Source organism: Callionymus lyra, chromosome 14 (genome assembly GCF_982586985.1).
Source record: "Callionymus lyra chromosome 14, fCalLyr1.hap1.1, whole genome shotgun sequence".
NCBI lineage: Eukaryota > Metazoa > Chordata > Actinopteri > Syngnathiformes > Callionymidae > Callionymus > Callionymus lyra.
In genome coordinates this window covers 22888762-22915378 of record NC_141831.1, presented here as the reverse complement: position 1 = coordinate 22915378, position 26617 = coordinate 22888762, and the positions used below count along the sequence as shown (strand labels likewise).

Sequence of the window (26617 nt, the reverse complement as noted above, 5' to 3'; positions counted from 1 at the left end):
TGTCGTCAATGATCCTCTCTTGATCTTTGCTGCTGTGTTTTTGGTGAACAATTTTCCTACTTCATATTCCTCATTTAGCTCCTTACTTGAATTGTTTGGAGAGTCCTTGCTTAGGAACGCAATTTGAATAAATTCCAATTCATGCCGTGCATTTATGAGTGAATATTGAATGGTTGAATTTAACGTTTCTTTTTTGTTGAAATATGTTGATGTGTACAATGTTTTAGCATTGAATTGAATTCAATCATTTCTATATAAAAATGTTTAATTTGTTTTTATTGAATAATTAAATTAAATGATTTATGTATAGAAGTGTTAAATTTGTTTTAAATTAATAATGGAATTCAATAATTTGTATATTGAAAGGTTAAATCTTTTTGTTTAATCATTTAATGTTTTGTTTTTGTCTGTCGTATGACTGGCTGAATATCAAACTCTGTTGAAAACCACCAATTAATTTTTTTTTAAAGTTTTCCTTTTTTGATATTCAATTGCTAAAAAATTAATCAACCTTTCTATACATAAATTGTTAAATTGAAACATTTGAAATGTTAAATTCAACCATTCAATATTCTGATGGAACTGCAATAATGTCTCTAAAATGAGGTCACATGGCTAAATGTTTGATAATATGGCTGCGTTCCAATTCTCGTCTTAGCCCTCGATCTCAGCCCTACACCTCCGTTGCCATCGTGCCTGTGAGACGCATTTCCCAATTCTCCACTAGATGAAGGGGGAGGGGTAAGACAAAGGGTCAGCTAGCACTCGAAACGAGGGAGATCGGAGGCACACTTGAAACAGAGGGCTATGATGCATTTACCCAAAATGGTGCGGATTTGTGACCATGGTGAAGCAAGTGAGCAACAAAATGCATAAATGTGGTCCCAATTTAAACCTTGACACTCTGTTTTTAAGGAAAGGGGTAGGCGAAGGGTTGGGGTGAAGGGGTAGGGACAAGATGGAGCATTAAAACTCAACCTTAAACTGATTTAAAAAAACTTTCCCTGAAATGTATTTTATGTTTATATACATATGAAACGTTTTTTTCTTCACTGTGATTTTCAATATAAAACAGAAAAGTTACAGCTAAATTAACAGGATAGGTTTGTTGTTGTTGAAACTGAAGGTTGACGGTGACGCATGCTCTCACTTTGCTTGCTTTTAGAAAGAGCAGCACTGGAGACGGACCACGAGAAGGAGAGCTGGAGGACCTGCACGAGGACGAACCTTCCTCCTGAGTCTCTCCTGCATACGTGACACATTTATCTCTCCTCACTCCCACAAGGTTTTTTCTTCTGCAACGTTGAAACTCTCGAGGGGGAGAAGAACATTTGTGAGGCGGGACTATTTTTACCTGGAAGAGCGTGAGGAGTCATTGTTGAGCTACGTAGAAGTAGAAATAATCAACTAAGACTTTGTAAAGAAGAGGTTCCACAAGGTTTTTAAATGTGTTTTGATGGCACAAGAGAGGAAGTACCTCCGTATTCACTGTTTTAATCCTCTTATCTACTCACTCCATCTATTCCCATTTGCTGCCCAATCGTCTTTGTTAAGATATTTAAGGTGACAGTAGAGTTTTCAGGGGTTTGTTCTTTGACCACTTTTTCAAATCTGCCAAAAAAGTTGTTGTTCCATTAAGAAGTCGACTAGCTATGTAAACAGAAATCTGGACATTTTGTTGCACATTGCAAGGAAACCCTTTGTTTTTAAGCATAAAAAAAAGTGTCGCTTTTTAACATTTTTTAATCTGCTTGTGGTCAGAATAATTGTCATCACTATCGGCTGCTGATTCAGCACTTTCAATATCCAAGACTCACAAATGTTTTAAAGATACAAACATGTTATTTCTAACAGATTAACTGTAGAAAATGGATTAACTAACCAAGAAAATGTGTTTGTGGCGTATCATAAAATCACTCACATACATTTGTTTTTTAACTAAAATGTTGATTTTATCTTTATAATTTGATGCCTCATTCAGGATGTGAAATATCATTAATAGCAATGAGCTCAACCAGACAGCAGGAGGCAGAAGTGTCTGCTTGAGTTGTAACTGTGACCTGATCAATTCTGAGCTATTGTCAAATTCTGAGTGAAACGTCTTGCCAATAGAAAATACCTGCTTCTCTTGTGCCAACTATCTTTTAGCTGCTTTCAGTTGCCAACCTGTGATCTTAAAACCAAAGATGAATTTGATTTCTAGTGCTGACTTTTGTTGATTCCATTCTAGCACGGCTCGTAATAGGTAGTTGACAATGCAAGGGAAATAACATAAGATAAAACTTGCATTTAAAAATAGAAATAATGGTCAACATGTCCCTATAAATCGCGTGTTCCTAAAGTGGCAAAATGTTCGGAGCCGCTGTGCAGCTGTCGTGGTGGAAGAGCGTTTAAATGTCAGGAGAACTAGATTCATGCAGCCAACATTTTTATTCCATTCACTGATTCTACATCAAAAGTCGTCCTTGAGAGATGTACGGGAGTCGCTGGAATGTAAAACCTTCTTTTTGTTGTTGCCCTGTTTCACGATCACAAATCTGGCAGAAGTTTGTTTCATTCTGGTTTATTTCTCAGGGGAAGTCGTGTGTTAAATATTGTATTAATTGTTCACCTCTTCGTCCTTGAAGGGCTGAGGCTCTCTGTTGTATTTATTCATTTAAAAAAATGCACTTTACATTTCAAACTACTGTTGTGAAAGTTCACCTGTAGCTTATCTTCCGCTTTTGTCTTGTGATGACGAATGTTCATGGTTTGAAGGTTTTCTAACTTCTTTTCTTGCATGACAGGGATTTATAGTTCCTTGTTGCATTTGAGTTGGGTGAAAAATAAATACATATACATGGTTATTTCTGTGGTCATGGGACCGGGCAGGGCCTTCATGTGGCCCAGGAACCCAGGAGGTAGACAACAGGAACATTTTAAGGAACATGTCAATCAGAGTTTATCCAAATGTCTGCAAAACCTTTCAGATGAGGTGGTGAGAGTAAATGTGCTTTATTCTTTGTGATGCCCACGAACCGTCAGATGCTCCCCTTATGACGATTAGACATATCTGTAGAGGGTGTTGTTGTGTGTCTTCATATCATCTGTCCAGTGTGTCATGTGCTGCTGTACGTCTCGTAAATCTATGAATGTATTTTGCACGTACATAAACCGAAGCATGGCACATCTGAATGGAATGCAGTCGTTGCCATGTAAATATGTACCAATATTATATATATTTAAGCTATTTTTGCATGTGTTTTTTTTTTGTTGTACCTTCTCAGAGAAATAAAGGACATTAGGTCCAGCGTGAGACAGAGAGGGGAATATGCTTTGTGTCTGCACGTCTTCTGTTGGATTTCTGAGGATGAGTCGGTGGAACATCAACATGATGTTTGGACAGTGACTGATAACCTGAGGACGATCTTTGTACAGAGCGAGGAGGTGAAGGTCACACCTTAAGCAAACCTGACTGCACGCAACCCCACATGCAGCCGCTTTTCTTCTGGAACTGAAGCTTTCCCGGGAAGTGTTGATGGAAGACACTGCTTGAGAATGGCTGACAACAGCAGGGAGTTGGATCAGTTTCCCGAGGATCGTTTCGGGGATGTGTTGAATCAGCTTGAATTACCTTCCAGACTTTTAAAATATGTACACACACCATTGTTGCCTCTGCAAAGGAAATAAAAGCATTTTGTGAAAATCCTGAAGGATATTTATTGAAAAAAAAATTCCAGCCAAAATGTTCTTACATGGATCACTGACTTTCGTTATTTCGTTCTCACAGCTGCCAGCTTCTGATTCTGGATCCTACAAAACAAAAAGAAGCACACGCACATTAAATCTGTGATTGAAACCCTCCAAATCGTTAAAATAAATGATTTGTAATTACAACTGTGTGAGATTTTAACCCCCTTTAACTCTCTATGTTAAGGATTATAATTGTATTACTGTAAATAGCCTATTGATAACTTCTATAACATGTGATGTAAATGTTTAAAACATTTTTATGACAGAAAAATGATCATGCGTTTATGGAAAGTTGAGTCGTGATTCTCCAGTTGTTTGTCTTTGCTGCCCTCTTGTGTTCAACCACGTTATTGCAGTCCCTGCAGAGAACTCGCCTCCTTATGGAACTCTGTAGATTTGTATTTCATGTTCTTGTAAAATTCCCTTTTCGGCAGAACGTAAAGCAGCACCAGGTCACAGACGACGGTGGCCTGCACAGACAAACCACGTTCAGTCATATAATCGTTTTTTAAAGCAAAATATCCAAAAACATGTCACAAACCACTCCAAAGATTCCCACTCCTGAGCCGATGGCAGTTAATGTTGGGATGATATCGAACTGTCTCGCCTGTCATAAATAAACACAGTTATATTATTTCTTTTAAACATACAAATATTATGAACGTTAAATGTGACTCACCAGCGATTGGACAATGATATCGAATCTTATTCCATACACTTTCATAAGAGTTCTTTTCTGTATCTTGTCTTCCACGTAATGTTTGGCGTACCTGGAATTAATAAGTACTTCATTATATTTAACCGAGGTACATATTTATTCATATACAAAGACTGAACTTGGAGGCTTCTTTGTTCACCAACATTAGCTTAATGCTACTTGTGTTAGCCTAGCTTGCTTATGCTTAGCTTAGCTTAGCTCAAGAACAGGATTTCAGAGACAAATCGTTCTAAAGGTAACTAACATCACTTTAATCACAAATTTGTCTTTGTAACGTTCTTTTTTTTATGTTACAGTTGTATAAAACACATGAATATCCACCCAAAACGCTATGGGTAAACATGCTAACTATTGTAGCTAAACTTTTAACTCCTTCACATTTTACTGGGATTTAAAATAGTGTCAGAAATGTTTTTTATGATTATTCTTTTGTTATACTTATTATACACTATTAAACCTTAAGATGAAACTGTTGTTAGCCGAGGTTTCCTCTTTTTTAAAAATGCATTTTTAAAAAAAAAAAATTATCAAGATAAATGCTTTCTTGATTTAACATTTTATTTGCTGTATCTGAATTCTTAAGGCTTTTGAAAAATTGGTTGTAATCATATAATGTTGAAAAAATGCACTAATATTACAATTGTTTACTTAATTGAAGTTTCCCGTTATTTTTTTTATGAATGTTTTATTGGCTGAGTTCAAGTTTTCAGCTTTACCCTTAAATGTAGCCTATTGTTACCAGCTGATGGAAATAAATGGTTTATGTTAAATGTAGTTATTATGGGTCCCTTTCAATAGCAGCACTGCTCAATGATGCAAATAATAATGAGCATTTTATTTATATTAGCACCTTAACAGCATCCATTACTCACAAGATGCTTTACATAAAAGCAGACATAATTCAACCATGATTCATTTATAATTAAATTGTACATTAAAAACATCACAAAAGTAGCATCATGATAAAAAACACCTGTGAGTGACAGACCTGAAGTTGTACCCGACTGAAGCTCTGGCCTTGTCTGTCTCCGCAGGGTTCCCGTACAAGCCGTGAAATCGATATATTGGTTTACAGTGTTTCACATCCACGTCAAAGTTGCAGGTCCACTCGATCACGATACCGATCGCTCCTCCCTGTCATCACAACAAAACCTGATTAAAACGACTTTTCAAGGTAACTTCAGTCTTCAGTTCAGTTCTGTTGAACTCACCACTCGTGCTATTAACTCAAAGTTAAAGCCAGACTCTTTAACAATGTCGCCCAGTCGGAATATTGGACACAGCGGGTCGGTCTGGGGGTTATGAAGGCATTTATTAATGTATTCAGCGTCAACTCCTTCCACCAGGTTACTCCTGTAAGAGACAAGCAGCCGCTGAGGTTTTGGCAACACATTTGCTGCAATAGTATGACTTTTTTTAAAGACTATATCAATAACGCCCTCTTGAAACAAAATTATCTAGTTTCATTCATAAATAATAAGGAGTGTTAGAACTATGAAAAAACTTTCCAGTAAATATAGTTCTGGCCGACAAGTACAGAAGCAGAATGAAGAGAAACTGGCATTTTTACAGCTCTATTATTTTCCAAATACATTTATGGATTGTTCTCTTGGTTAAACAGTTTATTACGTTAAAGTTTTATGTACGTGAACAAGAATACCTGTGGCTTCAAATATATAATAAGAATTAAATTGTAAATGATTCATATTATAATGAACAGTTTTTACTACATTTCTTCATATTTCTATCTGTTTTCTTTGATAGTAAATATCAAGATTTCTTCACTATGTCCTGTCATTTTACCACAGCCAGTGCAGTTATTAAGATGATGAAATACTAACTTCCGAAGGAAGTTTACAGTTTGCTTACTAAAGATAAGCAAGAACTTAATCTAATAATCTAAGAAGCACAGTGGATGTGCTGAAGGTCTGACTGCAGTTTATCAGTGTCAAACCATTTATCTCTACGGAAATGTGCAATGTGCAGTTAAATACAGTTTTTTAAACCGTTTTAAACGTAATTGTTTAATTAAACTCAACTTGATGTGACACAGTACAGCCTTTTATAATAACTTTTTATGGTTTGTTGCCAAACCGACTAGTCTTTGCAAAAGTTATTTAGTTTACCATTAGAAAAAGGAATTCTACATGTGCTTGTGATGAACGTACAAAAATATAAACTAATTATATCTGGATTATTGAAGTAATGTAAAGGAGGAAGAAGGTGTTTTCATGTTAACTTATTTGGGTTTTCTCCTGATGAATGAATGTAAACTTAATCAACGAAAATGTCCATAAACAGTTTATGAAGGACTGAAATCAATAAAAGGCTTAAAGTTGGCTTTTTAAAGAGGATCTTCTGTTGCAATGAAATGTGTGAATACTTTTATATTTATAAGTTATAACGTTCTTTACCTTGAAACACCAAATTGGGGGAAAGTAACACTGTTTTTGATGAATAGTGTGTAGTTCTCCGCAGACATCAACAGAGGTGGGCTAGATGTAAACACACAAAGGACAAATGAGTATCAAATGATTCCCGTTATAAAAGTTATAGCACAGCGAGTCACAAGTGGATGTCAACAAACTTACTCTGGGATGTTTCGGTCTTTCTCCACGGGGCACCAGGCCAGGACCTCACAGGTCTGTGTGCTATTCACACACACTCCGGTCATCTGCCCTTGAGGTCAACACAAAGTTAGAAAGAAAGTGAATTATACAAATAAAAGCGCGTTGAACATTTTCTGCCTTTTCTTTTAATCCCCTTTATCTTTAATTAGCATCACCAGAAGCATGTTAGATAAGAAGCGAAGCAAATGCTGAACAGTCGCCGCTATATATAAATAAAAATGACTTACTTACTTACCTCCTTTATCAGGCCCTAAGTTTAGCATGGCGTTCACTGTGTGATCAGTGACGCTCGTATATTTTTTTCTGTCGGAGTTCACAGATGGTTCTCTGCAGTCTGCAGGGTCGTTGATGAACCCTAAACCCAAGGTCATTGAGAATGTGATGTGTGTGCGGGGCTACCAGGACACCTCGAGGTTCATGTGATGGTGCGGAAACTGACAGATCTTTGTCTACCATGTATTTGTTTCAACTGAAAGATGAGGTCTCGGGCTAATAGTTTGTCTTTTATTTGTGTGGCCTTCATTCCTCCAATCATGAATCAAGTCAACTCTCTCTTTTAAATCAATCACATAGTTTCAAATTGTTTCACATAAAGAATGACATTATTATTTCTCAAATATTAATTGATTACGTTTTATATTTTTTTAATTAAGGATAAAGTAAATTGAATGATTTCTCTTTGCGATCAAATCTTCTTCTGATCACTGGTTGTTAATCTGGACATTTTTAATAATTCACATAAATATAATGAATCCTATGAATCTGTTTAATGTAAAGAGACTGGCTGTCATTGACCAAGAACATATAATCAACTTGTTGTTATTAAAATGAGTGGTAGTTAATTTGTTATTTTCTGGTTGTTTAATACTAAAATTAATAGAAACATAATCCTCGGTGCTCAACAGCTCACAAGATAGCATCAAATCAAGATAATTCCTGCAGGTATGGTTGCAACATCCGGCTTCACAACTGAACCGTCAACTTCCTTGCACCTGCTGACTCTGTGTATTTAATCTCATCAACTCAATATTTCTATGTTGCTAGGATGCACTTGCAGCTCCGTAAGGTTTTTTTCCACATGCCGGACAAGACAAAAACTCAAGCCTTATATAAATGTTTGTCTTTGTGGCTTCAATGCTGTGTGTATTTGAGCTTGTAATGCATCCAAAACAGCTCCCAAGAGCCAAGGCCCTTTCAATAAACACTGCAAAACCTGATTGATCCCAGTGTACAGTCAAAGTCACGCATGTCATCAACCTTTGAGTTGAGATTAAACTGAGGACAAAATGTTAGTAATAATTGATGGCAGTTAGTCCCAAACGGGCTCTCAGTGAGGACTGCAGCTGTCCACACTGTCACGCCATCCAGGATTTACCGTGTCCCGTACGTTTGTAACTCCCTCCTACACAGTCAGAGTCTGTGGTGCACTTGTGTTTGGCAGAAAACTGCGAGAAAGAAAAGAGTTGCAGTCAACCTGTGGATCTAGAAATCAAGTCACGGTCTAGATAGCGTGTCTACCCAAACAGTCTTGCAATGAGTTTCTGTTTGAGCTTACTTTGATCAAAAAAACAAGATGGTTTCACACACCTCGGGACACTTTCCCATCTGCTGCCCCTCAGTCATGATGTAGTTGGTCATCACCACAAAAGACGAGTCTCCCTGGCAGGGAAGAGAACAAATGATGGATTACTTACTTACTTACAGTCTTGTCTATTAAAAATAGCTCTGAGACACAAAAAAGTTAATTAAATAAATCACTTTTAATAGGGAAAATGTCAAATGTGATCCTACACGCACAATTATCAAAGGAATGTTTCAGTTAAGAAACAGATTTCCAAATTAGTCAAAGACCTTATTGTAAATTTGAATCAAGTACCAACATGTAAAAGGTTGCGATTAATACAAAAGAAATGACAGGTTTATGTCAATCAAAGTATAGATATCTTGCCAGATCACAGGTTTAAACAAAACCAGTTACATGTATCACTGTGATGTAAAAAGTTATCATAGTTTGTTTAAATCCAATAAATAAATATAATAGTAGACAGACAGTTGAGTATTTTAGCTGCATATATGGAAATATCAGCTATTAAATATAATTGTTCTTTTGTAGCCGAGACTAAGACTTCCTAGCAAACATGATCTAGTGTTTGATCAATCTCTGCCTCCCCAGTAACATCGTGTGTCAACTAATAAATGTATTTGACCTCAGTTTCTTATTTGATGGTATATTTGCTCTGTTTTTACAAGACTCCTTGATGTTGTGAGATTTATATTTGTCTGCAACAGATGCTCATGGTTCAGATGGTTTCCTACTCGAGCTGCTACTGTCTCCACGCATTGATCAGGTTCATGTTGTGGCTTCAATAACTGGATAAATATTAACTTGACCACTCACCTGTGGAGGAAAAACGTAGTCGGCCACGTCCCAGACTCTCTCTGACCCGTTAACATCGGTGTAGCCGACCCCTTTCATTTTGGTGAAGACCGAGCTGACAGCCGTGTCAGTGGATTGATACCCTTTCTCATAGATGAACACCCACCTGGAATTGACAAAACACCAACTATTTTTACTGAATTAAATGTAGCTCATCGTCTGTTACGAGATGGGATTTTTTTCTCTCAGGCAAACGGGGGACGAGAGTTCATTTGAAGAAATCTGATGGTTGCTTTCTCAGAGTTTTGTGCTGCTACACACAAGAGGAGGGTCAGCAGGGGTGTAGGCAGAACACAACAGTGAGCATAGATGAGATGGAATGGTCTGATAGTGTTTATATTGTGCTTCCTGAGAGGAAATTCATTCCTCACTTGAGTTGCAAAAACTACAACTCAGAGAACCAAGAGGACATTCTGTGGACCTGGAGTACAGTCCCTGTCACAAATCCCCTCCTTGTGACCAAATATAACCATCCTGTTGAAGGACATTAAACAGTTTTCTGAGCTGAGGGTGCCCTGAGGAGACCTGGTCAAATGGTAGAAATGATGGGGAAAATTCCTGGCTTATAAACTGCTGGCCTGAGGCTCGCCATTGGTGACCAGAATGGCTCATGCCTGGATGAAGCTGTATGATGTCGGACCTGAAATACCCTCCCGGGCATATGTGGCTGACCCTTTGAATGATTCTTGAAAGTCAGCATGAAGCTGCTGTTACAACCTTCCAAAATCCATATTGACCTCTGTGGCTAATCAAAGGGCACAAAGAAACTCCTGGAAGGCACAGGTTTGGTCAGCCATGTGTAAAAGAAGGAACCAACAGTGTCATCCTTAATTGATTCTTCTGAAGACAATAGAAGGCCCTCCAGCACCAGAACCATCTCGTACAGCTTAAAGAATGGAAAAGGCAGCGTTTGCAGGATGAGCTCTACGTCGCCACCTCTATCTGCAAATCAAATTATATAAGTGCTAGTCCAGATTCAAAGGCAATGGCAGAAAATTGGAGCACATTAATAGAATATAGCGTGGAATAGTGGCGGAAAATTCCCAAACAGCAGAGGAACTGAGATCTTTATCGGTCGGGACAGGCAGCAAGGAACAGGGAAGAAGGCACTTGATGTGCTGAGAGCTTTTCTTCTCACCAGACTGTGGATGTGAGATTAGTCTTTCTCTTGTCAAGACAAAAACATCAACAACCTTCCGTTCAGATTGGCGTATTGTTAACTCCAAAGTCATAATTATCAGTAACTATAGCTGCCTTATTAACTTCTTTACTGATAATTGCGTAGAGACTTGAGTTCAAGAAACATTTGTGTGTTTTAAAAAGAGAAGAGTTACTAGTAAGTAATTTATTTTAAGAAGAGATAAACAAATCGTTTAATTTTCCCTTTCTGATTTGTGATTTGTTTTTTAAATAAACTGGCAGTGCCAAATCAGGGTACATATTTGCTCTGGCTCTTGTAAGTTCCATTTCAAAAGGAGATAATGTAGTGCATTATGGGACCTGCTGTATGAAGGTCAGACATTGGTAAATGATAAAACACATAAATTGCGTCAAGGGCCATATTATTGTTACCCTGAGAGGATGTAGCCCTCAAACCTTGAGTTTAATATGCCTAATCTTAATGATGTCAGTAAACAATGAAAATATTTTTTCATTTGCTATGAAAGCTAAATCTTTCTACACTTACTTGACCAACATATAACAGCTCACGTTGACGTGTTCATTTGATCGTTTATGTTGTTAAGTTGAACACTTCTTTAGTTCAGCTATGATTCTTTGGGCTTTCAGCCAAATGTAGAAGCATTTATTAAACACGCTAACAAAACAACTGTAACACTAACACATAACAAGGATCGAGAATCAGATTAATTCACTCTGATTTCACTGAATGGTTGGAAAATGTGCTCAAGGAAATCCTTAACTCAGGTGTCCCATCTTAAGTAACATTTTATTTATCTTCCTGTTATTTTTGCACACATGTACAAAACACATTTATGTATATATCCTGTATGTTTTCTTGTCAAATATGAATTAATTAATAAAGCTGTGTTTCTTTCTATATCATCCTGTTTTTATGAGTATTTGCTATTATTTTATTTCATTTATTTAACTTGACTTTATAAATATTTGCATGCAAAACCTCCCAGTCACCATTATGATATTATTCCCAACACCACACGTATGATTAAAGTAATTTAGAAATAAAACATTAAAGGGTGATTTCAGTTTTGGTTTCAATCTTGTGTTTGCAATTTGGTGGTTTTGATCCAACTTTTTTATGTAATGATGTAATGCTCCTTGCACTTAGTGTTGTTTACCTATCAGCCAATGACTGTCCTAAAGACATTGACAACATTCATTAGAACAACACAATAGGATGGACAGAGCAAAATACTAACAAAATCACTGACGGCTATATAACTGCATCACTGACCCTAACTTGTGCTGACAACATGGGCTCTCTATCTGGGCTTTGACCTCAGGGCGACCGTGAGACCGGTGTGGATGCTTCCATTATTTACCAGCAGCATTAACAGCAGAAGGTTACACATATTTTCACTGTTTGTCCACATATTGGGAGACATTTGATTGTCATCCATGGAGTCTACAAGCACACATAAAGTTGCTGAAACAAACTAACCAGAAGCATGTATGCAGGGAGGGATAGAAAAGAGACTCTCCAATTTTGGCAAACTTCACCAAATGATTCCTCTGCATGTCCACGCGAGTATGTCGTAGGGCGTCGGTTTACAATAATTCACTTGCCTCAACTTGAAGAGGAATTGATGATTAAGGTTAACTCCATTATCAATTCAAATGCTAATGTCAGAAAAACCTGTTTGGTAAACGTTGTTGTTAAGGGTTCAAGGAGTTAAAAAACTCCATTTAAACCTATAGACATGAGTCTGGAGAGTCGAAAAGGTTATTCAGTTTCATTGAGATGATCCATTGAGAGGTCACAAGCCAAAGCTGGTTTAGACAACAAAGAGTTGGACCTTACCCAATGATGTAAGCCAAGACTACGAGCTGGATGAGGCGACACGCGACCCCGACCCTTCTGCTCCGCACCAACACCTCGCGTGGGGTCTCGTACTCGAAGAAGAAGTCCGAGATGGCATTAGTGATTTGCTCTTTCATCTTCTCCATTCAGAAACACCAAAGAGGGTCTCCTCGCGTCACATGAACAAACTCCCCTTCCGACTCCTCCAGTGGTCCTTCCTCGCTCCTCACTGATGCCAAAGGTCCTCTTCCTCCTCCTTAAAGAGCTTCTGCTGGTGAGTAGGACTTCTTCCCTCCCACTCCGCTCTCTCACTCCCTCTCCGTCTGTCAGGCTGACTCCCTCCTTTCATCAGCATCGACTCTGAATATCGCTCATTGGCTACCAAGTCATTGATTCTTTACTTAGATACAACTAAGTCAACAGTTTCAGTTATTTATGCAACAAGATCTTATCATTGGCCGTGACTTCCACACCCTGCTTACCGAGAATGCTTACAGCTGTGTTTGGGTTTCACGTCAACACTTGTAGACACTAAGCCTTCTTATATTGTGTCTTTCTTCTTCTCATTTGTCTTTCTCTTTTCCCTTCAAAGAGTTCTCAACTTTGCATTCTTATCTTCATTGTACAGAACTGTATAAACTTCCTCAAATATTCTGAATAAATGCTGACTGTTGGGACCATATTATATGTGCCTAATCTCAGGAGATTAACAAACAGAACATGTTATTCTGGAGTGATGTGCAAAATCCAGATATAATCCAGATTGTGTATGGTCTCAAACAGAGTTTATGTGTACAGAGTTGCTGTGTATGGTGTACAGAGTTGCTGCGTATAATACAAATAATTACTCTTTTTAAAGACTTTATTGATGAAAATGTACAGGGACTGCTACTGCTGAGAGTTCCTCTGTTTAATCATCAATCAACAGATTTTCAAATACAAATTACACAAATAACATAGACTCACAGAAAAAACATGGAGATTTTTGTTTTGTTTTGTATGAATTGTTGAAGGGTGTTTCTAATGTGTATGAAACCTGTTAACCTTTTGCTCGAAAATGTGAAAAATTAGTCCCTTGTGGGACTAATAAAAGACAATCTTATCTTATCTTATCTTTGACGGTGTCACGTTCAAGAATGTGAGTCCCTCATCTTCATAAAGTTATTACTTCATTAAGTTCTCCTCCATCTGAAATCTTGAAAATTCTTCTCTAGAAATAGAAACCATTTTCAGTGGGCGGACTCTAGGCGCATTTTCTAATGTAAATATTTCAATAAAAAGAGAGTTTAATACAAACATAAACATACTGATGAGAACAATAGCGGTACTAGATTAATTTAAGTTACACTAAGATCCACACATTAGTTAAATCGGTTTCTGACTGAGTCTCATGTTTTCATGAGATATATTAAAAACTTTCATCATAATAAAAAATATTAATTTTACAAAACGTAAAACGACAAATATTATTATTATTGTTGTTGTTATTATTATTACATACGATTGTAAGACTAAGATTGATACGAAACTAATTAAAAAACATTGTATTACATATATTTATATATAAATCAAGCCTTTTTTGAAAATGTATTTCGTTTATAGCGTTTCAGACAGATATATATTCCACATATCAGAAGACACGCATCCGTTATGCAGACAGGAGTATGTACAGTATATACATATACATTTTTGTTATACAGTACATACATATGTATCTTTAGAAATAACCATTACTTACTTACATATGTATCTAAATTGTTTGTTTGCTGCGCAGGCAATGGCGTGACGTCACAAAAATGCGCCGGATGAAACCACGTGGGCAATCTGTCGCAGAAAAACAACCAGGAGGGAGTCGCTTGAAAGCATGAGAGACTCACTGTTTATTTTCTACTGACACCCAAGTGACAAACTCAAGCTAGTGTTTTATTTCTCATCGTTACTTTCTCCAGACCATGCCCCATGACCCCGACACTCCTCCGGCTAAAAAGTTCAAGCCGGGATCCGTCTTCTTTCGTCCGGACAAGCAGAGACCGGGAATGCTGCTGCCACGGAAGGGAAGTCCAGCTACTCCCATCGAAGTCCAAAGGAGGCAGCTTCCCATCTATCATGCGAAAGTCCAGCTGCTGACCCAGCTGAGGCAGCTACACACCGCCATCCTCATAGGTGAGCTCTTTGTTAGCATTGACTGGATAGTGTTGTTCACACGAGTGTCTCTGAGCAGGGGAGACAGGGTCTGGGAAGACCACCCAGATCCCCCAGTACCTGTTCGAGGCTGGAATCGGACGTCAGGGGTTGGTTGCGATCACGCAGCCTCGGAGGGTGGCTGCTATCTCACTGGCAGGAAGAGTTGCCGAGGAGAAGAAGACACAGCTGGGCAAACTGGTGAGTCAACATGCTGAAAGTTTGTTATTGCTACAAGAGCGTTAAGAGTTTCTAAAGTACTCTTAACCAGTAAACGATAGATCTATAGTGTTGGCTGTCTTATTGAACATAAATATCATGTCATTATCATTATTTATTTGATTTCTATGTAAGTAATTTTTATTTGTATAGCGCTTTTCCAGACCAGGGTCACAAAGCACTTAAACAATAAAAACAACATGCAATGAAGTATATACTTTAAAGATCAAGATAAAACTGATAATACAACAGGAGTTCAAGAAAATCAAGGAAAAGCCTGAACAAATAGAAGTGTCTTAAGATGTTTCTTAAAGGAGTCAGTAGATCCATCAAACACAAAGAGAGAGGAAGATCGCTCCAAAGCTTAGGAGCAACAGCATGGAAGGATTTCTCTCCTCTGGAACTGTGTGTGAGGAACCATCAGTAGATTCTGATCCACAGACCAGCATTGTCCAAAAGGTATTTTAAGGACGACACTGTCGATATCCAGAAAGCAGCAAATGCACACATATTACTTACTTACTCTCATATCATGGAGGGATTTACACAGCTATCATGTTTTATCCTAAACTATTCACTTTGTCTGTAGATGAATGAACCTGTGGTCATTTTGTTGGACTTTGTCTGTTAACACTGTTTTTTTTTCTTTCCTTAGGTTGGCTATACGGTGCGTTTCGAAGATGTCACCTCTCCAGAAACCAAACTCAAGTTCATGACCGATGGAATGCTTCTTCGGGAGGCAATCGGGGATCCTCTGCTGCTGCGCTACACCGTGGTGGTTCTGGACGAGGCCCACGAACGCACTGTTCACACTGATGTGCTTTTCGGTGTCGTCAAGACAGCTCAGCGCAAACGAAGGGAGCTTAACAAAATTCCTCTGAAGGTGAAGTCGATGAACAACTCTTTGAATTCAATGTCCCTCAATGAAGTTTAAATTATAAGATCTTTTTTGTTAAGTTGAAACCTAAAAAAAGAATTGCACATTATTAGAGAATGCTGTGTAAGTGTTGCTGAATCATTGTCTGATCGTGTTTGAAATGAAATTGTTTAGTAACAAACAAAAAATTTTTTTTTAAAGGTAATGTCTATAAAAAACCTCATGGTGGCGCCAAAATCCAACTCAAACTTAACTTCTAATTAGTTCTTAAAATTCATCTTCACAGGTGATTATAATGTCAGCCACCATGGATGTAGACCTTTTCTCCGAGTACTTCAACAAGTCTCCGGTGCTATATCTGGAGGGTCGCCAGCACCCGATCCAAATCTACTACACCAAACAGCCGCAGTCTGACTACCTGCAGGCGGCCCTGGTCTCCGTCTTTCAGATCCACCAGGTATTTTCAGGATCTATTGTCTCATATTGTCCAGTTTTTATAATGTAATCGTCTTCTGTTGTCGTGCATAGGAAGCGCCACCTTCCCACGACATCTTGGTTTTCATGACGGGTCAAGAGGAGATCGAGGTTCTCGCTCGGACATGTCGAGATATCGCCAAGCATCTTCCAGATGGCTGCGCTGCCATGGTGGTCATCCCCCTGTACGCATCGCTGCCCCCTGCACAGCAGCTCAGGGTCTTCCAGCCCGCTCCAAAAGTAAGACCACAATTCTCTAGCAGATCAAAGGAGATGGTTTGAAATGAAATGGGATGTTTCCTCAGGGCACCAGGAAAGTCATCATCTCCACCAACATAGCAGAAACATCCATCACCATCTCAGGGATCAAGTATGTCTTGGACACGGGGATGGTGAAGGCGAAAAAATTCAATCCTGGTGAGTGTTAAAGAGATCTATTTTGTTTGCTTCACTATCAACTCTTTAGGTCTTAAATTGTAAAGTCTGATATAAAACCAACAGTTTCACTCAATTTATGCTTTTAATAGTTTGAGTCGGGATAATGTGGTAAAGGTGTGCGTCTGTTCAGACAGCGGTCTGGAGGTGTTGGCTGTGCAGCGAGTGTCTAAAGCTCAGGCCTGGCAGCGGGCAGGACGCGCCGGAAGAGAAGATTCCGGCCTCTGTTATCGCCTCTACACCGAGCAAGAGTTTGACAACTTCATCCCGATGACCGTCCCTGAGATCCAGAGGTATGTGTGAAGTCACTTGTTGACTCTCAGAAGTCGGTGACCTTGACCTCCGTCCTGACTCTGCAGGTGTAACTTGGCCGGAGTGATGCTGCAGCTCATGGCTCTGGGGATTCCAGATGTGATAAACTTCGATTTCATGTCCAAACCATCTCCAGGTAAGAGCGTGAACTGTCTCAGCTTTAAGGAATGAAGACATGGACCTCTTGTCTTGACCTCAGATGCCGTCCAGTCGGCTGTGGACCACTTGGAGCTTCTTGGTGCCCTACAGAGGAAGGACGGGCAGGTGCTGCTGACTGCTCTTGGTAGAAAGATGGCCAACTTTCCCTTAGAGCCCAAATATGCCAAGGTGAGAACAGCAAACATTGAAGAAAGCAAAAAAATCGTCTCTTCGAATCAACATTTTGGTTGTTCTTCAGACCATCTTGATGTCGCCCAACTACTCGTGTTCAGAAGAAATCCTCAGCATCGTGTCTCTCCTCTCCGTGGACACGGTGCTGTTCAATCCTCCCGCCCGCCGACAAGAGGTGCAGGCGGCTCGCAGGAAGTTCACGTCCAGTGAGGGAGACCACGTCACTCTGCTCAACATCTACAGAGCGTTCAAGAAAGTCAGCGGGAATAAGGTGCGCGAGTTTCATTAGTTTCCCTGTAGGAAGTGTCTTCAGTCACCAATGATGCTGCTGTCATATGACGGAAGATTTGTCAATGTATTACTAAAAATAAGTTGCTTCAATCAAAGAAAAACTGTTCTAACGCAAACATGTAATTAACCTGCCCCTAATAATATATAAAGTATTGTTGTTTTTTTATTGCAAACCTAGTTTTTTATTGAAGAAACCTTTTTGGAATTGAATAATTAAGACACAGGTTAAACTAATGGCCTAAACTAACTTTAATCAAAGAAGACCAATTTTCTTTTAGTTTCAACTACATTCTTTGTTTGAAAAGTGTTTTTTGGTTGAAAATATTTGTCTTGATTACAGAAACACTTAATACATTTTTTCCTAATAATTCTAGTATTAAAACCTGTTTAAAATAACGACGTGAACAATAATTGAGATGTCAATGTTTCATGGATGTTCATGAGCAGAAGCAACACGACGGGTCCACACTAAGCTTGTGCTTGAATTGTCTTGAAGGAATGGTGCCGAGAGAACTTTGTCAACAGCAGGAACATGGGTCTGGTCAAGGAGGTTCAAGCTCAGCTCAGAGAGATCTGCGTGAAGGTAACAAACTCTGGTCTTACAGGCATCAACCTTTTTCTTTTCTTACACATTCAAACGTTAATTTAAACTTTGAATGTCCCAGCTGGGGATGAAGCTGGAGTCCTGCGGGGCGGACATGACACCTGTCCGTCAATGCGTCGCCCACGGGATGTTCGTCAACGCGGCCGAGCTGCAACACGACGGCACCTACCTGGCTCTGGACACCCGCCAGTCCGTGTCCATCCACCCGTCCTCCGTGCTCTTCCAGTCCAAGCCGGCCTACGTGGTGTTCAACGAGCTGCTGCAGACGTCTCGCTGCTACATGAGGGACCTCTGCCTGGTGGACGCCGACTGGCTGATGGACGCGGCCCCCGAATACTTTGCCCGAAAACTACACCTGACTAAAAGTTAGCAGAGAGAACCAAAGAGATCGACGGTTTATCTACAGGATTTTATCTCAGTTGAACTTTGAGCCAGTTTCTTATGAAAAGAGAATATTTGTGGATGGTTTCACCTCCGTAATCCTCTCACTGCAGCTGGACTGTCTCACCTCGCACTCATTCATTCATCTGTCGCATCAAACACACATCACTGTTTCTCAGGCTGCGTTCCACTACTAAACTGTGTGTAACTGTTGCAGATGTTCAGCCATTCATAGTCTTCTTCATATTTATTGTTAAGATTATCATCTTGAAAATATTTTTCTAGTTCATCAAAGTGACCTGGAGCCAGCTTCACGTGTCCATGTGTTCACACTGACTCACCAAATACACATTTGCACCAACCTTGACAGAGAGAGGAGACTAAGATGAATTCACATACACTTAACAATGCAAGGATTTAATGGGAATTAAAAAAAAAATGTATTCAAAACAATCGCATGAAAAAAAACAGCGTGGTCAACACGTCTTCGTTCTTTTCTTAATTTAAGAAGATTATATTTTTCTTACTAAATATACACATTTTTGTAGGTGATCATGAACTCTTTATATTAACCAACAGTAAATCTGTTATCTCTTGGCCTTCTCATCCAGACGGTTAAAATTAAATTTGAAGTTGAGTAAAAAAGGGTCTTATTTCAGTTTAACATGATTAATACGTTTAAAAATGCGTATTAAAATATTTTCAATTAAGATATTTCTCCATAACCGACAAATATTTACTTTTGCATCAACCATACACAAATTCCAGGTCTGATCTCAGGTGACCCCAACACTTTTCTATAAAACATCTCTTCGGGCGTGTTCTCCCAGCTCCTGAACACATGGACATGCTTGTCGTCTTCTCTTGTTTTTATAAGCAAACAAAGCAGGTTGAGCTGCTGCTGCTTGAGCTTGAATGGAGCTCAGGACTTGATGTCTGAGGTCGACCAGTTAAAAAAGACTTGAACGTGACTCTGGCTTGTGCATGTTTCACTCATGCATGTCAGGAGGAGTGGCATGCAAACACCTCCAGGTTCGGCATAAGAATGTTTGCAATGCATGCTGGGTACACACTTTCATATTTTATACTATATAGCACCTTGTTCAAGAGGCTTCTATTTTGCACCCTGAAAACATGATTGTACAATAAATCCACTGAAAAACATGTGTATTTTCATATATTATTTAACTGTTATGATTATATTTGATTATCCAGAACTAAATTAATTAGTATAAATCAAGTGTATTATTTAAATCAAATGTGGTTTCATTCAGTTCTTGCTTAAACGTTTACGTTGACTGAACAACAGCACAACCGTGCGGCGATGCAGTGTAATTGCATCCAACTAACTTTACTTCGTTTTTTCTTCACTGTGCGGCTGATGTATATTGAAGCACATTCCCGCCAGAAAAAAAAATTAATATGGCAGGACTAGGATCTGATTTCAAATATTTTTGTGACATTTTTTAGTAGTTTTTTGGTGATGGTACAGTGATGGTAAATGATCATCATAATGTAAATATAATGCAAATACAACTAATTGAGCAGTGCAGCAGCAAAGTGATTTCTCAATAATGACTATTATTTGGTCACAGCCAGAAGATAATAACACTATTGTTACATAAGGCATTACTTATGGTTAATAACTCTGCTGCAGACACATTATTCTGATGAAATTTACATGTGTGTGTGTAAGTGTGTGTGTGTGTGTGCCTCCTCCCAGACCTCAGCTGGTGTGTGTGGTGTGAGAGGAGGAACCAGTCAGACGAGTCCAGAGCAGACATGGAGGCAGACCTGACCCAGGCTCTGGCTGACTCCGAGGCTCCCGGCGAGGATGACGGCTCCCTCCCCGAACTCAGCAGCCGAGGCGGGATCCCCAAGAGGCACGCCCGGGTCACCGTCAAGTACAACCGCAAGGAGCTGCAGCGCCGGCTGGACGTGGAGAAGTGGATCGACGAGAGTCTGGACCGGCTGTACTCGGGTCAGGTGGGAATAGTTTAAAACTTGTCTGATCACAACGACTTGAGTGAGGAATGAACACATACATGTGGCAGAGTTGAGGCTGATGGTTTGGCTTCTCCTTACAAGGCCGTCATCACTCTTGTGTCCGGGCCACACAGATCTGGATCTGTTTGTGGTGGTCCTGCCTTACATGGGCAGTGTTGATGTTGAGAGGAGGAGATGCCAGGAGGAGTAAACAGTCAACATCGTCCTCTCAGCAGAATCCACAGAGATGAAGGGTCATGTGTGTGGAATCCTTATGGTCACCTTCAGCATCACCTACTGTAGGATCCAACAACTTCTTTGATCAGAAACACATTACTTAATATATTTAAAAAGAACATTCTAGTGTATTATATTCTTTTCCATTAGATCATAAATATATCTATCCATCCAGATCATTTCAACTTGTCGTTGTTGTCCCGTGAGAAACTGAAGTCAAGTGAGGACAGTCAGTCTAGATCAAATATTGATGCCTTCAGTATTAGAAGTCAAATATTAACATCACGATGAAAAGTAATTTCCTCATTTGTTTGGTGAAAAATGGTGTGTGGGACAGGAGTGAAGGTCTCCTGGTACAAAGAGCGATTGTCCAACCACAGCCAAGCCTCTGTCACGACGCCATGTGGTCACTGTCGAGTGTTCGGCACTTATTGTTGGACACGTTGATGTCAAAGACTTTGGATGTGACCCAGAGCCGAACCGTCTTACAATCCTCCCCCGTCCTTGAATTATTCCATTAATCCACGTCTACAGGAGACGCTCACAAATCCAGCTGCCATTGAGATGCTTTGTTGAGCCAAGGATGACCAACTATAGGAGGCCGTGGCACCGACTGGAGAGTGATTGTTGTCTGACATTTGTAATCGTACTTTAATGATACTTTATTACATTGTGTCAAAAATTGTGAAAGTATTATCTCATTTCAATGTATAATGATAACCAAGTCACTTTTATATCAACCGGATATTTACTCAAACAGAGTTGAGCATTAATATTAGTCTGATTAAATATTCAATGCGTATATTTAAAAGCAAAAAAGAGAATAAATACATGAGAGAATTGGACTGGCTGTTATTTAGCATGCTAGTAAACATGCTAGTTAGCATTAGCATATATTCTTGCTGTACTTAAAAACAAATAGGAAAACCATAATAACACATTTAATATAGCAATAAATAGTTAAATGTTTTATCAATTTTGTCAAAAAGAATATCTCATTGTGGCTATTTTAAGAACTATTTTACGATAGAAAGTTTCACGCTCAGTAAAACGCAGTTCAGTAAATCATAGTTCAGTAAAATGTAGTTCATTAAAATGCAGTTCATTAAAACATAGTTCAGTAAAACGCAGTTCATTAAAACGCAGTTCATTAAAACGCAGTTCAGTAAAACGCAGTTCAGTAAAGCGTAGTTCATTAAAACGCAGTTCAGAAAAACATAGTTCAGTAAAACATAGTTCAGTAAAACGTAGTTCATTAAAACGTAGTTCAGTAAAACATAGTTCAGTATAACGTAGTTCATTAAAACGCAGTTCGGTAAAATGCAGTTCAGTAAAACATACTTCAGTAAAACGCCGTTCAGTAAAGTGTAGTTCATTAAAACGCAGTTCAAAAAAACTCAGTCCAGTAAAGCGTAGTTCATTAAAACGCAGTTCAGTAAAACAGTTCAGTAAAACGCAGATCAATAAAATGCAGTTCATTAAAATGTAGTTCATCAAAACTCAGTTCGGTAAAATGCAGTTCAGTAAAACATACTTCAGTAAAACGTCGTTCAGTAAAGCGTAGTTCATTAAAACGCAGTTCAGTAAAACATAGTTCAGTAAAACATAGTTCAGTAAAACGCAGTTCGGTAAAACGCAGTTCGGTAAAACGCAGTTCGGTAAAGCGCAGTTCGGTAAAACGCAGTTCGATAAAATGCAGTTCGGTAAAACGCAGTTTGGTAAAACGCAGTTCGGTAAAACGCAGTTCAGTAAAACGCAGTTCAGTAAAACATAGTTCAGTAAAACGCAGTTCAGTAAAACACAGTTAATTAAAAACGTAGTTCAGTAAAATGCAGATCAATAAAATGCAGTTCATTAAAATGTAGTTCATCAAAACTCAGTTCGGTAAAATGCAGTTCAGTAAAACATACTTCAGTAAAACGTTGTTCAGTAAAGCGTAGTTCATTAAAACGCAGTTCAGTAAAACATAGTTCAGTAAAACATAGTTCAGTAAAACGCAGTTCATTAAAACGCAGTTCAGTAAAACATAGTTTAGTAAAACGCAGTTCAGTAAAACGCAGTTCGGTAAAACGCAGTTCGGTAAAACGCAGTTCGGTAAAACGCAGTTCAGTAAAGCGCAGTTCATTAAAACGCAGTTCAGTAAAACATAGTTCAGTAAAACATAGTTCATTAAAACGCAGTTCAATAAAATGCAGATCAGTAAAGTGTAGTTCAATAAAATGCAGTTCATTAAAATGTAGTTCAGTAAAACTCAGTTCAATAAAATGCAGTTCATTAAAATGTAGCTCATCAAAACTCAGTTCAGTAAAACGCAGTTCAGTAAAACACAGTTCAGTAAAACATAGTTAATTAAAATGCAGTTCATTAAAATGTAGCTCATCAAAGTTCATTAAAACGCAGTTCATTAAAAACATAGTTCAGTAAAACGCAGGTCAGTAAAATATGCTTCAGTAAAACTCAGTTCAGTAAAATGTAGTTCAATAAAATGTAGTTCAATAAAATGTAGTTCAATAAAATGCAGTTCAGTAAAATGTAGTTCAGTAAAATGTAGTTCAGTAAAACTCAGTTCAGTAAAAAAAAAGTTCAGTAAAACACAGTTCAGTAAAACGCAGTTCAGTAAAAAAAAAAGTTCAGTATAGCGCAGTTCAGTAAAACGCATTTCAGTAAAATGCAGTTCAGTAAAAAAAAAGTTCAGTAAATCATTGAAACTTCAAAATAAAAGCACAGCAGAACCATCATTTTAGTTTTTATAGATAATTACATATACTATACATAGTTACAGAGAAACAAAAAAAAAAGCAGCAGCTCGGGTCGCTAGTTAGCATTAGCAAACACTATTTCTAGTTCAAGCTAAGATTAGGTTTTTGTGTTACATTTTTAGAGTGTCGAATGACAAATGTGTTATTTGAACAATTGATATTTATCTACTGGAACAATCTTCTGAGTTGACTTTCTGGTGCACATGTTCTGCAGGAGGCTGACATGCCAGACGAGGTGAACATCGACGACCTGATCGACCTGCAGAGCAACGAGGAGCGAGTCAAACAACTCCAGGTTCTTTCCCATCGTTCACTCTCAGAGCTCGAAGTGACATATTTAAAAACTGTTTGTCTTCTCACAGGAACTTCTTCAAAACTGCAGAAACAACACAGAGGTAAAGTCTTCCATTCTTTATCACTCCGTCTCGCCCACTCCCTCGCTCCTCCACAAAGCTTCTCTGTCCTCCGTCACCCGCCTTTCTTCCCCGAAACAATGCAGCGTTCTGAGCCTGGACATCTGCATCACTGTTGCAGGAAAAAAACAATAGAACAAGAAGAGAAAGAAGTGAAACAGTGACTCTTTGATACAATGAAATATTTTCATATGAGCCCAAAAATCTGTAGCAGAACTGACTTCATTTTTATTTAACTGCAAAGTCATTTGCTACAACAAAATAAATCATGTTGATTTCAAAACAGTTATAGGTTAGGTTAGGTAAGGTAGAACTTTATTGATTGAAATTATTTTTTTCCAACTAGCCACAGCAAATACAGCAATTTTTCATAAAAAATAAATCAAAATAAAATAAGAACAAGAACAAAGAGAAATAAATAGAAAGAACAAGATGATACAATCTTAGTCTATAAAGAGAAAGAACAAGATGTTATATAGAAGAGTTATATTAACAGATATAGTACATTTCCCCAATTTAACAAAATCTATTCTCATATATAATATTTCCCTAATTACACTTTAAATTCCTTTAAAGTAACTTATATAAATGTACAGTATTTTCTTTTATATTTGCACGTTCAAGATTCAAAGCGTTTATTGTCATAGGTACTAGGTACCATGGAATTCTTCCTTTGTACCCAAAACAAAAGTGCACAGTATAAACATAACCTTCTTACTTTCTAAAGTAAATTTAAACACTTTCTGATGTGTTTAAATTTGTGAATACAAAATTATTAATTAAATTCTAAATAACTACGATTAATATTTTAGTACTAAAGGTAGACGTTTGTGCTGCAACATATTATTTTGTTAGGAAGGCGACCAGGGCTCCAGTTCAACACCAGAAAGTGAAAATATTCCACAGAGATCTCCTGCAGTTACCTTCGCTCCAAAGAATGTGAAGAAATAAATAAAACTCTGGGAAAATGAATTAGCGTTGAGCTCGTGCAGTCTCTGTTTAGAATTCTTGGTAATAACAGAAACTGGAACTGTTTTTAAACATGTTTACGCTGAAGCACTGGACAGGTTGGAGACAGATGGAGGGTCTCACGAGGCGTCCTCTGCCATGTAGGGACATAAACACTCCAGACCAGCTCTGCATTAGTTCTTCTGTACACTCCTGTTTATTGTTGCATTTCCTCTCATGAAGAAATTCTTTTGACTCGCATGACTTCATAGAACTCAAAAGCAAATAAGTTGTTATCAGACAAATATTTAGTCGACTCCCTTGTTGTTACTCCTCTCCACAAAAACTTCCAAACATCCGCTTGAATTATAACTCGAGTCTGGCACAGATGCAGAAATAATATTTGTTATCAAAATGAAGGTTGATGGATCCTTTCAAGACCTTGAGTTACATTATTAAAACAAACTGCACTGTTAATATTTTTTAATATAATCCGATCGTCTAATTTATCCTTGTATTAAGCCAACATTTTTCTAACTTGGTAGAGACTCAACAGGAAGTGTCTGTAGGAGTCATCTCAGCTTTTCTTTCACATGCAACTTAACCGTTGCTTCTATGAGGCTATTAGTGTTGCTAAAGCTTAGTAAATGCGTGAAAGTATTTTCAAATTATACGTGTATCTGTACAGTGATCCACGAATGTCCGATTTACGAATGTGTAACTCGATTTGTAAATGTGTAATTCAAAATAAGTATGCTGAAATCTATAAAAATTGACATGTCAATCATCACAAACTTGGCACAAGTTTCAAAAACAGAAGAAAACCTGCTCTTTTTGCAAATTCCTCAGCTGCTATTACACCGTCCCGCCAGTAGGGGATGGTACACTTATATTTGCGACTTCTTTCACACATTTACAAAGCTTTAGCAACAATAATAATCTTCTTTTATACTTTTGTCATACTTGGAGTTCAACTGATAAACTAAAGTCACGTTTACTTTTAATGTATTTTATATTTATCTTCGTGTGTTCACCTTTACATTATTCTGGGTTTGCAAAACTAGCGAACAATGTAATTGTCAAAGTCTTCCTCTAGAGGGCGACAAAGCATTTTCGTAAATCTTCATTAAAGCGCCTGCATTAAATAAAACATGCATGCGCCGCGTGTGCACCGTTTTTATATTGTATAACAACGGTTACTTCACAGCTCGAATATAAAGTGGGAATATCAGTTCAAACCCACTCTTTAAAAATAATTATAAATGTTTATTTTTGGAGCTCCTTCAAGACTCTGACTGTCTCCCCATCAGACCTTCATCAGAGAGCTGGTCCAGAAGCTGGAGGGGGTCCACAAGGAGAACGAGCTCCAGACCAAGGGAATCGAACACCCGGTCATCAGCCACAGCCACCACCGCCACGAGCCGTACCACTTCAACGACCCTCAGCACCAGTACCACCACTCTAGGGGTCAGAACCAGACCCTCTGACCTCCCCGTGACCTCCTCATATGTAAAAGAAGGGAAACACATTGTAAATAAGTAGTAGTAAATAAGTGAAGTCATTTAAACTAATAATGATCATCTGAAAGCGAACTGTCTGTGTGTCGATATATTCGAGAGGCTCAAAGGAATTAAAGCAAAAACAATAATAAA

General features: G+C 38.3%; 4 protein-coding genes across 6 annotated transcripts in view; 3 read left to right on the top strand and 1 right to left on the bottom strand.

The window, feature by feature from the left end:
• Positions 1–2608, top strand: part of camkk1a (calcium/calmodulin-dependent protein kinase kinase 1, alpha a) — a 43379-nt gene extending 40771 nt beyond the window's left edge. The window contains exon 17 of the mRNA XM_087807727.1: positions 1166–2608. Within this exon, the coding sequence (XP_087663853.1) occupies positions 1166–1238 (73 nt within the window). The 3' untranslated portion in view covers positions 1239–2608. The remainder of the gene's footprint in view (positions 1–1165) is intronic.
• On the bottom strand, positions 2412–12675 carry p2rx1 (purinergic receptor P2X, ligand-gated ion channel, 1). Of its 3 annotated transcripts, XM_087807729.1 has the most exons (14): positions 12519–12675; positions 9479–9623; positions 8668–8739; positions 8456–8525; positions 7042–7129; positions 6865–6945; positions 5662–5803; positions 5439–5584; positions 4412–4502; positions 4274–4339; positions 4107–4202; positions 3735–3792; positions 3614–3654; positions 2412–3541 (listed from the first exon to the last, which is right to left on the bottom strand). In XM_087807729.1, coding segments are annotated over exons 1-13 (1203 nt in total). In that variant the 5' UTR covers positions 12665–12675; the 3' UTR covers positions 2412–3541; positions 3614–3652. The 3 variants fall into 3 exon arrangements, with proteins under 3 accessions (XP_087663855.1, XP_087663854.1, XP_087663856.1); XM_087807728.1 differs by having other exon boundaries at positions 2412–3654; XM_087807730.1 differs by having other exon boundaries at positions 2412–3654; positions 8468–8525.
• A 23-nt stretch (positions 12676–12698) lies between these two features.
• On the top strand, positions 12699–19786 carry dhx33 (DEAH (Asp-Glu-Ala-His) box polypeptide 33). Its single transcript, XM_087807726.1, has 13 exons — positions 12699–12792; positions 14293–14681; positions 14740–14900; positions 15574–15801; positions 16082–16252; positions 16324–16509; positions 16575–16686; positions 16838–16997; positions 17064–17152; positions 17216–17343; positions 17414–17617; positions 18134–18220; positions 18303–19786. Exons 2-13 carry the CDS (start codon positions 14471–14473, stop codon positions 18609–18611), a joined length of 2046 nt encoding a protein of 681 aa, XP_087663852.1. The 5' UTR covers positions 12699–12792; positions 14293–14470; the 3' UTR covers positions 18612–19786.
• Positions 19787–20373: 587 nt separating this feature from the next.
• Positions 20374–26617, top strand: ppp1r14aa (protein phosphatase 1, regulatory (inhibitor) subunit 14Aa). Its single transcript, XM_087807177.1, has 4 exons — positions 20374–20608; positions 23819–23899; positions 23967–23999; positions 26276–26617. Exons 1-4 carry the CDS (start codon positions 20405–20407, stop codon positions 26450–26452), a joined length of 495 nt encoding a protein of 164 aa, XP_087663303.1. The 5' UTR covers positions 20374–20404; the 3' UTR covers positions 26453–26617.

What these genes read in the sequence shown, in the direction of transcription:
- ppp1r14aa (XM_087807177.1), top strand. Translation starts at nt 20,405, where the DNA reads ATGGAGGCAGACCTGACCCAGGCTCTGGCTGACTCCGAGGCTCCCGGC. An exon ending in AGCGAGTCAAACAACTCCAG is followed by an intron (nt 23,900 to 23,966) that starts GTTCTTTCCCAT and finishes GTCTTCTCACAG; the next exon opens with GAACTTCTTCAAAACTGCAG. An exon ending in ACTGCAGAAACAACACAGAG is followed by an intron (nt 24,000 to 26,275) that starts GTAAAGTCTTCC and finishes TCTCCCCATCAG; the next exon opens with ACCTTCATCAGAGAGCTGGT.
- dhx33 (XM_087807726.1), top strand. Translation starts at nt 14,471, where the DNA reads ATGCCCCATGACCCCGACACTCCTCCGGCTAAAAAGTTCAAGCCGGGA. An exon ending in CCGTCTTTCAGATCCACCAG is followed by an intron (nt 16,253 to 16,323) that starts GTATTTTCAGGA and finishes TGTCGTGCATAG; the next exon opens with GAAGCGCCACCTTCCCACGA. An exon ending in ACCGTCCCTGAGATCCAGAG is followed by an intron (nt 16,998 to 17,063) that starts GTATGTGTGAAG and finishes CTGACTCTGCAG; the next exon opens with GTGTAACTTGGCCGGAGTGA.
- p2rx1 (XM_087807728.1), bottom strand. Translation starts at nt 12,664, where the DNA reads ATGGAGAAGATGAAAGAGCAAATCACTAATGCCATCTCGGACTTCTTC. An exon ending in GTCTTGGCTTACATCATTGG is followed by an intron (nt 9,624 to 12,518) that starts GTAAGGTCCAAC and finishes TGTCAATTCCAG; the next exon opens with GTGGGTGTTCATCTATGAGA. An exon ending in TTGAGTTAATAGCACGAGTG is followed by an intron (nt 5,585 to 5,661) that starts GTGAGTTCAACA and finishes TTGTGATGACAG; the next exon opens with GGAGGAGCGATCGGTATCGT.